The sequence below is a fragment of the Plecotus auritus genome, assembly GCF_963455305.1.
Source record: "Plecotus auritus genome assembly, chromosome: 8".
In the NCBI taxonomy this organism is placed as follows: Eukaryota; Metazoa; Chordata; class Mammalia; order Chiroptera; family Vespertilionidae; genus Plecotus; species Plecotus auritus.
Window position 1 is genome coordinate 60,205,978 of NC_137782.1, and position 12,800 is coordinate 60,218,777.

The window sequence follows — 12,800 nt, forward strand, 5'->3', positions numbered from 1 at the left end:
TGGATGTATGCTTTTCTTTTTTTGGAATTGCTGAGTCGTGTGGAAAGTCTCTGTTTAACCTTTTGAGGAACTGTCAGACTATTTTCCAAAACACCTGTACTATTTTACATTTCTTCCAGCGGTGTGGAGGGTTCTGATTTCTCCCCATCCTCCCCAACACTAGTTACTTTTTGTTGTTGTTGTTGTTATTGCCATCCATTTCCCAATGCCTAACGATGTTGAGCATCTTTGTGTTTGTTTGCTTATTGGCATATCTTCGTTGGAGAAATGACTTTTCATATACTTTGCCCTTTTAAATTGGGTTATTTCTCTTTATTGAGTTTGTGAGTGATTTATATACAAGTGTCTTATGAGATACATGATTTGCAAATATTTTACTTTCACTTTCTTTGTGTGGATCACTCTATTCAAATTTTCTGTTGTGTCTTGTACTTCCACCCATATTTTCAAAAGGCTTGTGTTGTGTTCTTTTTTTTACACTTTGTTACTTAACTTAAACTTTATACCTAGTTACCAGTTATCTATATTAAGTAATCGCTGTTGAAATAACCAGTGTGGTTTCTCTCTCTTGATTGAATCCTGTGCCTGCTTTTTGTACTTGACATGTTGGTGAGATGTATCCGTGCCGGTGCACGGAGCTGTGGTTCATTGTCATTCCTTTGTCCATTCTGTTGGGCAGATTGGGTTGTGTCTAGTCTAAGGCTATCATAGTGGTGCTGCTGTGAGCATTTTTGTCCACATTTCTGTTGGGTGTATACATACTTAGCAGAGGAATTGCTGAATCCTAGGGTAGATGTCTGTTCAGCTTTAGCCAAAGTTTTCCAAAGTGGTTGTACCTGTTTGTACCCCTTCTGTAGTGTGTGAGAATTCTAGGTATTCCCCATTCTCACCCTCACCAGTACTTGGTATTGGGGATGTTTTCACTGTAGCCCCCTCAGTGGGTGTCAGCTCCATTTAGTGAGTCCCTCCTTTCCCCACTGATCCCTTTGTCATATAACAAGTTCTACAAATGTGTGTGTCTGTTTCTGGACTCTCCATTCCATTGATACGTTTGTCTGTCCCTCCACCAATGTGGTTATGGAACCACATGTCCCTGCCTTCTTCCAGGAAAGCCTTTGGTTTCCACAGTGGCTCTGCAGAATGACCTGTGACCCTGGTGTCAGGCCTGTGTGGCCAGTGATCTGGGACTCCCTCAGGGCCGGCTGCAGTGAGTGGGTAGTCAGGCTCAGCACTGGGTTGGGCTGAGGGTCACACAGGGCACATAGTCTAGGGCCAGGGTCAAGGGTTTGGCTGGGACTGAACCTGGGGTAGTACTTGGGGCCCAATTGGAACTTGATTGGAGTTGGCTCTGTGTGGAGTTGAGGTCAGTGACTCATGGGGCTCACTTTGGAGGCAAGAGGGGTTTCGTGGGGTTCTGACTAGGGCATGGCGCTGAGGTAGAGCAGAGGCTGTAGGAGGTTAGGGCCTCCTGGGCCAGGGTGGGGTCCCCTTAGTGCTCAGCACTCCCTTGGTGCTGATCTCCGGCCTTTACTGTGTGCTGTGGCTGAATGGCTCTGAGTGACCCTCAGGAAAGGCAGTAGGACTAAGCCAGGCAGGCCCTCACCTGCTCCCTGACCTTTGCTGGGATCAGGTGGGATATGTCCAGTCCTGGCCTGAGCCTCCTGGAGGGTCCCGAAGGTGGGGTCAAGCCCTCCCTATGCCCCACTTACACTAGGTGACCTTAGGCAGTCCCTGCCCTTCTTAGTTCTTGGTTCATTCTGGCAATATTTCCATTCCTCCTAAGCCCCAGGCACTGTTGTCAGTGTCCCCATCATTCAAATCAAGAGGGATACCAGCTCTGCCAGACTCACCGCATGTGCAAAAAGCTGTGCCAGCTGGATTGCTACTCACGTGACTGAAATGACCCTCTAGCCATGGCGGGTGCAGTACAGAGCACCCCTGGTGGCTGCCTGAAGCTAACCTCAGCAATCTGTGAAACAGCAGCTCATTCCCACCTCCATCCCTGAGCCACTGTGCCCCTCTCAGTTTCCAAAGACTTTGTTTTTCCAGGAACACTGAGGTGATCCTGGAGATGCAGGCTCTAGTCCTAAAGGCCATATGACCTTGACCCCTGACCCCGCAGGGGCCCAGAACCTCCACTGGGATTTACTATGGTGATTCCGGTAGTTCCTCCCCACTCTGCCCTCTACCTCCCAGGAGGCTGTTTCCCTCAGCACCTCTATCCACTCCCCGATGCTGGTCTGGTCGCAGCTGGACCTTGGGAGTTGGGGGTGGAGGGGAGGAATGAGTAGCCATTGGGGATGGGAGAGGGTGGGAGGGTGTTTGGAGTCTCTTGGACCCTTAATTTCACAGACCACAGACACACGGACCAGAGCAGTGTTCAGCCTTCTATTAGACTCCGCCTCCCAGAGAAGCCCACTCCCCGTGGGTAGGGGTGTTCTGGGGCAGGGCAGAAGGGGCTCTGTCACCCTGCCCTCTGGAGGACCGTGTGTGGTGAGGTTCGTGAGTTTGTGGCAGTGTCTGGGAAAGGGCTTCATGCCCCGCATGGGGTGCCCTTGAAGTGGTGCAGGCCCTTCCTGTGGGGACAGCCCGGGGGTGGGCAGGCAACAGCTGAGCCTGGGCTCTCATTCGGGACCTTCCCTTGGCACCTTCAGGCCCAGCCCTCTGGCCCAGCTCCCTAGATGATCCTTTCTTGGAGGGTCACAGTGGGCACACCTGCCTCACAGTGGCTGTGATCCTTGCCTGGCACTGCCTCTCTGGCCTGTTTCCCCCACTGGGAGCTGGGCCCTAACCCCTCAGAGGGAGGCTTCCCTGAGTGGGTCCCCTGGGCATGAGCAGGTGCAGACTGTGTGTGTGTGTGGAGCAGGTGACAGGGACAGGGGCCTGCACATGGGGGGCTTGGGAGGCCTAGTCGTCTTTCTCCTTGGCACCATGTTTGAGGATGCGGGTGAACTCCACGTAGTTGAAGTTGCCTTTCTTGTCAATGGGTGCCTCACGGTACATCTCGTCCACTTCCTCGTCTGTGAAGCGGTCACCCATGGTGGTGAGCAGCTCCCGAAGATGGTCCTCATGGATAAAACCTGGGGGTGGGGTCAAGGTACATGAGATACAGGGACTCACGCTGGGACACAGCCAACATCCCCCACCCCTCAGCACTCCCACCAGTCCTTGTAGACCTTGTAGCCGATTGGGGTGGAGGGGGTTGCAGGAAATGACACAGCCCTGGCCTCTGGTCAGTTTTAGCTCGCCAGGGCCCCAGAAGATAGAGTTCTGCAGTGGCGTTGTCTGGGAGGTATTTCTGTGGGAAACTTGGGGCTCAGTGTGGGGGACTGGGTATGTCCTGCTTTTAGAGCATGAGCCCCAGGGTTCTACTGCCTGAGTTTGAATGCTGATCCCCCTTCTTCCTAGCTGTGTGACTTGGGCAAGTTACTTACCCTCTCTTCTGTGCCTTTTTGAACTGGAAAATGGGGATGAAAACAGTGCTGTGAAGGCAGTCAGGAAAATGTTCTGAGCACACTTAGGCCTGTGGTCCCCAAGAAACTGCTGAAACTACCACCACCAGCCTCACTCTGGCTTGTCCCTGGGAAAAGCTAGCTATGGGACAAGAAGTCCTTCTGAAGATTTAAGGATGTGGGCTGGTGTCTGTACCTTGTTGGCCCAAAGGGCCTGAAATCGTTTGGCTTCTGGAAAGATGTACAGCAGAGACAGAGTGTGTTGGGCCAGCAGGTGAACTAATAAGTGGGAAGCCTTGGTGGATGTGGACTGTTTGGGTTTAGCATTTGGAGAGGGAACAATGTGTCTTTTAGAGTTTTGGTGCCAAAACCAGCAGAAGGGTGATTTCTGTTCTCTGTGGGGGCAGCGGCCCCAGCCCTGTCCAGGCCTCCAGGAGGCTGCCCACCTGAGGCCTCTTCGTCGAAGCAGGCAAAGGCATTGCGGATCACGTCCTCAGGGTCCGTGCCGTTCAGCTTCTCCCCAAACATGGTCAGGAACATGGTGAAGTTGATGGGTCCAGGGGCCTCGCTCATCATGCCCTCCAAGTACTCATCCGTGGGGTTCTTCCCTGTGGCGGGTGAGGCATTCATGCCTGTTGTCATCGCCCGTCCCCTCCCGCCTCCCTGGCCCTCTCTTCATGGCCCAGTGTGTGAGTCCTACAGACAGGTGAAAGGAAGTTTTATAAACTGGTAGGCATCTCGCTGGGCAGCCAGCTGTCTGACTGCTCTCTCTTTGGGGTTCTCATGGGGGCCTTGATGAGTCTCCTCCTCTGGGCTGGATATCTGAGATCGGGAATGCTCTCGAACATGTAAGAGCTACCATCTGCTGACTGCTCACTGTGTCTGGGGCTTCACCTGCCATATTGCATCTACCTTGGCATCACTCTGTACGATCAAGTATTCCTACACCCACTTCACGTGTGTGGAACCTGAGGCACAGAGGTGAGGTGACTTTGGTCACACGGCGAGGAAAGAGTGGAGCCAGCATTCGGACCCAGGCAGCCAGACCCCAGATTCTAGGCACTGTTTCAAAAGTGGTTAAAACAGTGAGGTTTGGTGTCACAAAGGCTCCATGCCTCAGTTTCCCCTGCCTCTTAGGAGAATTAAGAAGATGAGGAAGGCAATGGTTGTAAATGCACGTAATAATTAGCACAGTCCTGTGGACTCTAATCAACTGCTGAGTTCAAATCCCAGCTCTACCACTTAGAAGCTGTGTGACTGTGGGCAAATTACTTAAACCTCTCTGAGCTTCTGTTTCCTCGTTTAAGTGGGAATGACGGTCACATCTACTCAATAGAATTGCTTTGAAATTTACACTCTGATACCTGCAGAGCTGCTGCTTCTTATTTTATTTGCTGCTCTTGTTTTTTAACCTGAGGGCAATGTTCTTAACCAGAAGGCGGTGACCGGTCAGGGGACCCACTGACAGGAGCTGCGAACAGGAGTGGGTTTTTCTGTGTGGACACCCAGGGCTGTCAGCAAGTCTCTGGGGCTCAGGGCCCTTCTCATAAGTGGGAAGGAAGCTTCGTGTCCCTGTTTCCTCTGAGCCTCGCTCACCCTGCTGTGTCCCCAGGGATGGCTGAGGCCTGGGAGGAGCTTTGACATCAGGACCCACAGCCCCTCCCCTTGTCAGGCCTCCGTCTTCCTCCCTGCAGGTGACCTCCTTGGGGAGGGAACCTTCAAGTAAGTCTGGCCGGAAGCTGGGAGAGGTTTGGCGCCCAGGGTGGGGGCAGTGTCTGATGTCACCCTTCCCACTCAGGGTTGCCCAGTCCTCCCACCAGACAACACTGTGGGTGCATGAGGGCCACAGGCACCAAGTGGGGCCACCCAGCTGTGAGGAGCAGTGCCAGGGAATGACACAGGCCCATGTGGCCCCAGAGCTTAGGGGCTTGACTACCACAGGCTGCCTTCTCTGCTGCCAGAGGCTCCCTCTTCCCCAGCCAGTGTTTGGCCCAGATGCTCCCATCTGGAAACAGGGGGCGCCTGGAACTGGGGCTGAGGGTGACTGTCTGGCCTGCATGTGAGGAGGGGTGTGGGGCAGGGCCACAGGCTGGGGTGGTGGTGTCTGGAGGCCTGGCCTCTGGGCTCAGTTTCCCCCTCTGAGCAGTGGTGAAACTAGATTCCTGAGCCCTTTCAGCTCTAAGATTCTGATTCTGAAGAAGTCACGGGAGTCAGAGAGGCTCTGAGAGCCTGGCACAGGTGACCCCCGAAGGAGCAGAGGTGCTCTGGCCTCCCCTCTAAGCCTCAGTTTCCCCATCTGTACAATGGGAAGTCTATGCAGTTCAGATTTTCTTTTAGTCGCTGACCCCTTTCTTTAAATCATGTGGGGAAGGTCCAGCCCGCAGGCCTTATAAGGCTCACGAAATCATTTGGTCTGGTCCTGCCAAGGCAACCACAGACGGGACTTGAAATTCAATAAATCTAGGAGCTTTTTCATAGCAACATAAATTTATATTAAATTATACACTGAGTGGCCAGATTATTATGATCTCTGAATGCATAATAATCTGGCCACTCAGTGTATATCCCAGCCGTGGGCAAACTACGGCCCGCGGGCTGGATCCGGCTGTTCTATCCGGTTCTCTTGCTCTCCCCTCCGCTCCTTTACTTTGAATTTATATTAGTTCACACAAACACTCCATCCATGCTTTTGTTCCGGCCCTCAGGTTCAGTTTAAGAACCCATTGTGGCCCTCGAGTCAAAAAGTTTGCCCACCCCTGGTATATCCTATATAATAAAAGGCTAATATGCAAATTGGCCCCTCAACCAGGAGTTCAACCAGCAGACGGGCCGGCCAACCGCCCATATCCCCTCCCCCTGGCCAGATCCCACCCATGCATGAATTCATGCACTGGGCCTCTAATATATACACACACACACACACACACACACACACATACACATACACACACACTGAGTGGCCAGATTATTATGTGTTCAGAGATCATAATAATCTGGCCACTCAGTGTATTTAGTGAATGATGTTATAAATATCCAAATGGCTGTTGTCAGAAAAAAGGTTCTCCACCCTTGCTTTAAATGAAATGGTATAAGGCAGCCCAATCCACACATCTGCCTGAGGCAGTCCTGCCCTGGAGTGAGCCTGTCTGCCGAACTGCCGTGCCTCAGTTTCCCTATCTGTTAAATGGGGAAAGTAATGGCACTTACTCTCAGGGTGGGTACCACATGTCACTACACAGGAAGTGCTCCGTAAGTGATGCACGGCCTACAGCCTACTCCAGGTGCAGAACCTTCCCGGGCCCACTTAGACCCCACCCACTCCTGTCCCTACTCACCCAGGGAGGCCAGCATGTCATGCAAGTCCTCCTTGTCAATGAAGCCATCTCGGTTCTGGTCGATCATGTTGAAGGCCTCCTTAAACTCCTGGATCTGGGACTGGTCAAACATCGCAAAGACATTGGATGTGGCCCTCTGTGGCCGCTTCTTGGTGGTCTTGGCCTTGGCTCGCTTGCTGGACATCTTGGCTTCAGGTGGGTGGGGCTTCCCTGCAGGAAGTGCATGTAGGGGGAGAGCCTGTGACTCAGCCAGAGCAACTGTCATGCCTATGCCTGGCATTCAAGGCCTCCCACAGGCTTGGGGCTCCTGCCACTCAGCTCACCCCAAAGCAAACATGCAAGACCCTTTAACTTCCTCTGTCTCTCTGAGTGAGTTTCCTCATCTGGGACTGGGGACATGAGGAGGGCCCAGAAGTAGTGATTGATTGACTTAGTGCCCAAGAAGGCCCTGGAACGGTGCCAGGCGCGGAGTGCATTATTTTTGCTGTGACTGTTTGGGTAAAATGCTTAGGATTGGGTTCAATGCCAGCCATTTCCATACTTACCTCTTTTAATCCCTAATAGCATTTACAAACTGTTCATCTCTCAAATGACAAGGTGGGGCTCCCTGCCACCCCCCAGCAGGAAGGAGCTGGATCTGTGGCCCTGCATTCCTGACATTCCTCCTCCCCTCTCCTCCTCCCCATCCCTCTGTGCTCCCTGCTCTGGAGGTTCTGGAAGGCCAGGGCTCTGGGCAGTTTCCCTCCCCACAGCTGCCCACACTTGACCAGCCCCTAGATGGGTGGTCCCACTCCTTATTCTCATTCCTCAATGCTTATAGGGGCCTGAGGCCCCCTCAGGCTGAGAAGCCAGCTTCTTGTCCCCCTTCTTTAGACCTGGTCTTTTAGCCTCTGGCCAGTCTCTCCCATTCATACAGACTGAGACCTGCACCTGTCACTTCACCTTCAAGCCCTCAAAGGTTCCTGCACCACCCAGAACAAGTCTGGCCCCTCAGCCTGGTATTCAAGGCCCTTCTTTCTGGCTGACCCCGGGACCCTCACTGTCCCTCCTGCCCCTGTGGTCCTGCCCAGCTGGACCTTAAGCTGTACCCTAGGTACCCCCAGACTTTCCTTCTTGGACTCTCCCCCTGGGATGTGCTTCTTCTCCAGCCTAGTTCTTGAGACACCCCTTGGGGAGCAGTTCCTCACCTTTGCTTTGCCAATCAGCATGTAAAGGTCTCTCCCTCACCATTAGTCAGGCTGTCGCAAATCCCAGTGTACACCAAAGCCCACAGTGGGGCTAATAGATGCTTGTTTGTCAAATGACGGTGAGGGCAACTGTGGCTGGTCTACTGTCCCTACTATACAGACGGGGAAACTCAGGCCCAACAAAGGGCTTTTCCCCTGAACCCTTGTCATGGTTGTGGGGACTGCCCCTAAAGGCCAAGTGCTTGTATGGCTCTCGGCTAGAGCAGTTTGGGCCTGGCCAAGCTCCAGGCTGCTGCCTCCTCTTTCCTGTGCTGAACCCCTTGGTCCAGGGCCTCCAGAAGCCTTTTCTGCCTCCTTTTTTTAACCCCAAATTGTGTGGCTGTGAGTGCTCCCCGAGCTGTCTCCAGGCCTCTGTCCTATGATCATGTTCAAGTCATTCTCGGGTTTTGGCCTTGGAGATCTTATTTCCTGAGATGGGAGCCTGGCCACCCCAGCCCTTACCCAAGGGCCACAGAGGCCTATAGTCAGGAGACACTGGCTGCTGTGTCCCACTCGGCCGACACACCTGGCCCTCACATGCTCCGGGGTAGGCAGGCAAGAGCCCTTCTCACCCATGGGTGGGACGGTGCCATCAGCAGGGAGTGCCATTCCCTCCTGTGGTTTAGTGCTTTTAGGGGCCCAATCCTTCCCTAAGCCGGGTGCTCTTGGGGAACTTTGATGGCACCCACAGGAGGCAGCCAAGGAGAAGTCCGCTGTACCCAGCAACGGCTGTGATGGTCATCATCATTCACATCTGCAAAGCTCTAGGGCAGACCTGGCCAGGAGGAGGGAGCCACGGCCAGAGGCAGGAATGACCAGGAGCTCACCACAGCTCTGATACTGGATGGGCCCCTCTGCCTTCATGACTGAGAGCACAGAACTTTACAGTTTGTCCATTCTAGCAATCTTGGGAAGGGGGGACGGGGTGCCCCAGTATGCAGTTAAAAGAATTGAGACTTAAGAAGGGAAGTGGAATGCCCATGAGAGGGGTGAAGTTCAATAGGGAGCCAGGACCCTGGGGCTGGGCTTGGGTCAATGGGTGGCAAATGGCCCTTGGTGCCCTCCAGGCCTGAGTACAGAGGAAACATATATCCTAAGAGGCTCATGTGGCAGCTGAGGGCTCTGTGTGACCAGAGGCAGTTTCTAGGCTTGGTTGAAGAACTGGGGTCAGAGATAGGCTGGGCCCTTAGCCCTGGGGTCTTCACCTGCCCCGACTTGGGGTCCTGGACACCAGGGATCAGAGAGTTGGTACTTGGCTGTAACTAGGTGCCACCTGCCCCATAACAGCAAAGACAAGGCCTGTGCTCCCCATTACCTCATGGTCCCTGAGGCTGGCAGTGCCAGATGCCTCGCTAGTGAGCCCACCTCATCTGGGGCTGTTACCTGACTGAGTAGCTGGAGGGCTGGGGAAGAGCAGGGCCAGAGTCTCTTGTCCAGCCCTAGGGCTGAGCCCCCCAGGGGTGAGCCCACAGGGGCCCTTGGCAGACCTTCCCCAGGCAACAGGCACAAATGGGCAGCCTGGCACACAGCTTTGGTGCGTACGGGGTGGGGTTACCCCGTCCATCCCTCTCCCCTGCCCCAGGACAATATGTTCTGGAGGGAGCTCATGGAGCCTGACAGGGCTGTTTTCTGTCCGACACACACATGACATGGGACTGTCTACCAGGGCAGGGACCACCTGCAGCCACAGCCCCCTGCCCGATTCCCGGCACCGGAGCTCTGGGCTTGGCGACTCCACAGCCAAGGGACCCGACAGTCTTCCTTTGCCAAAGGACCCCTGGTTCCCAGAGCCCAGAACAGTCCCCTGCTGCCCGGTCCCGCCAGAATCCCTGTGGGACCCGAGCCACGTCGCAGCCCCAAACCCACAACGGCTGTCGCTGCCCAGAGACTCCCCGACATCCCATCCATGGGGCCGGCCCCAAGTTCCTGCCGGCCGTCATACCGCCTACTCGAGACCACCTGGGAGGCGCCCACCTGGTGCGGAGAAGGTTCTCTTTCGGTGCGCAGAGCTGGTGCGGAGCCGGGTGCTAGCCGGGTGCGGAGCCGCCGTCGGGGGAGGCACTGGGCTGAGTGGGGGCGGGCTGCCGGGCCTTACAAGGCAGAAGAATGTGCGCACTGTGGGGCGGGGCCTGGGCAGCCAATCCGGCCCTTATTTGGCCTCCACCCTTGGGCTGGAAGGCGGGGGCGCTACTGGTGATCCTCACACCCCTCTTCCTGCGACTAGGGCCCTCTTGGAGATGGGGGAGGTGATGGGGGAGGTGATGGGGTGAGTGCCCCCCTCCCTCCTCCCCGCAGCCTGCGGAGGGGGATTTAGCTGGGCCGTCCCCTCTCCAGCGAGGCCAGCAAGACATCCAGGGACCTCCAGTTCTCAGAGCCTACCCCCCCCCCCCCCCCCCGCTTTCCCCCCAAGGCCCCACTGCCCGGCGCCATCCCTGGGGGAGGCCTTCCTTCCGCCAGACCAAGTATGGCTGTTTTCCAGTCCCAGAGAGGAGGCGCGTCAGAGAGGAGCCGCTGTCCTCACGCCAAGGCCACTAGTCAGGCCCCTGCGGTGAGGGGCGCAGTTGGGGGTTAGGCAGGACTAAGCTGGTGACAGCCCACCTCCTGTAAAATGGAGGGTGGTGATGAGGATTCAGGGGCGAGTGGCTGAAAGAGTCTTGTAACCTGTCCAGCTCTGACCAGTGCGCTCAGTGATTATAGCGTCAGCCTGCCCACCGAAGGGCCCCAGGTTCAATTCCTGGTCAAGGGCACGTACCTCCCTTGTGGGTTTGCTCTCCATTCCCCAAAGGGTTCGTGCCGGAGGCAGCCAGTCAAGGTGTCTCTCAAACATTGATGTTTCTCTCCTGCATGCCCCGCACTGGGGATCGAGCCCCAAATCTGGGCATGTGCCCTGACTGACTGCTAATCAAACCGGATGACCTCTTGGTGCATATGTTGATGCTCAACCACTGAGCCACACTGACTAGGCTCATTGAGCGAGTCCTGACCATGGATCAAACCCGCAGCCTTGGCATATCAGGATGGTGATGTAACCAACTGAGCTACCTACCCAGGGCTGTTTATTTTGTTTTTTCGATTCCATATATATAAGTGAAATCATCTGGCGTTTGTCTTTCTCTGACTTATTTCACTTAACATAATACTCTCTAGGCCCATCCATGTTGTTGCAAATTGCAAGATTTCATTCTTTCTTATGGTTGAGTCATATTCCTTTGTACATACCACTTCTTTATCCATTCATCTATGGATGGACACTTAGGTTGCTTCCTTATCCTGCTATTGTAAATAATACTGCAGTAAACACAGGGATGTATATATGTCTTTTCGATTTAGTGTTTCGGGTTTCTTTGGATAAATACCCAGAAGTGGAGTTACTGGGTCCTTCTTTGTCTCTTGTTATAGCCTTTGTTTTACAGTCTTCTTGTCTGGTATAAGTATTGCTACTCTAGCTTCTTTGTTTTTCTGTTTCCATTTTCATGAACTATCTTTCTCTATCCCTTTACTTTCAGTCTGTGTGTGTCTTTCCATCTGAAGTGAGTCTCTTGTAAACAGCATATGTAAGGGTCTTGTTTTGTTATCTATACAGTCACTCTATGCCTTTTTTGATTGGAACATTTAGTCCATTTGCATTTAAAGTAATTGTTGATACATATATATTTATGGCCATTTTGTTCATATTTTTATTTTGAGAGCATGTTTATTAAAGCTGGGAACAGTGAAGCAAGGAAGGGCTCAAATAGAAGAAACAACAGGAGAGAGAGCCTAGATGGTGCTGCTTTGGCTCACTGAGAAGAGAGAAAAAAAGTGGGGCTTGGAGACAGGTTCAGGAGGTTAGCCTGGGATGAGCTGGGGTTAGCCTGGTTGCAAATCTTACAGGATCCCTTAGAGTTTAGGAGATGCATGACTGAGAGGGAAGAGGGGGAAGGGAAAGGCTTGGGCTTACTCCTGGGAGGGGGAGTTCATGCTTCTTTTACTTCTTTTTAAAGGAGACCCTTTAACATTTCTTGTAATACTGCTTTGGTGGAGATGAACTCCTTTAGCTTCTTATTGTCTGGGAAGTTCTTTATCTGTCCTGAATGATAGTTTTTGTGGGTAGAGTAATCATGGTTCTAGGACGGTCCTTGCTTTGCATCATTTTGAATATTTCTTTTCTTTTCTTTTTTAAATAAAGGGACATAGCAAATTCTGAGGTGGGGGAGAGGGAGTGAATTTAAAAAAAATATATGTGTTTTTAAATTGATTTTTTTAGAGAGCAGAAGGGAGAGGGAGAGAGAGAGAGAGAAACGTTGATGAGAGAGAACCATCGATTGGCTGCCTCCTGCACGCTCTCTACTGGGACTCAAGCCTGCAATCTGAGGACGTGCCCTGACCAGGGAATTGAACTGGTGACCTCTCAGTGCATGGGATGGCACTCAACCAACTGAGCCACACCAGCCAGGGCACTTTGATATATTAGCCAGTACCTCTGGCTTGCAAAGTTTCTGATGACAGTCTTATGGGAGCTCCCTTTTAGGTAACTGCTTTTCTCTTGCTGCTTTTAAGAGTTTCTCTTTATCTTTAACCCTTGGCATTTTAATTATGATGTGTCTTGGTGTGGGTCTCTTTGGGTTCCTCTTGTTCGGACCCTCTGCACTCCCTGGACTTGTATGTCTATTTTGTTTCCCAGATTATGGAAGTTTTCTGTCATTATTATTTTTTAATATATTTTATTGATTTTTTACAGAGAGGAAGGGAGAGGGATAGAGAGCTAGAAACATCGATGAGAGAGAAACATCAATCAGCTGCCTCCT

The 12,800-nt window shown here is 52.9% G+C and overlaps 1 protein-coding gene across 1 annotated transcript; it reads right to left on the bottom strand.

Moving 5' to 3' along the window:
- Positions 1-294: 294 nt before the first annotated feature.
- MYL9 (myosin light chain 9) lies at positions 295-10,403 on the bottom strand. Its single transcript, XM_080684637.1, has 4 exons — positions 9,988-10,403; positions 6,788-6,997; positions 3,899-4,060; positions 295-3,080 (listed from the first exon to the last, which is right to left on the bottom strand). The coding sequence occupies exons 2-4, from the start codon at positions 6,969-6,971 to the stop codon at positions 2,908-2,910; spliced, it is 519 nt and encodes a 172-aa protein (XP_080540763.1). The 5' UTR covers positions 6,972-6,997; positions 9,988-10,403; the 3' UTR covers positions 295-2,907.
- Between the last annotated feature and the right edge of the window lie 2,397 nt (positions 10,404-12,800).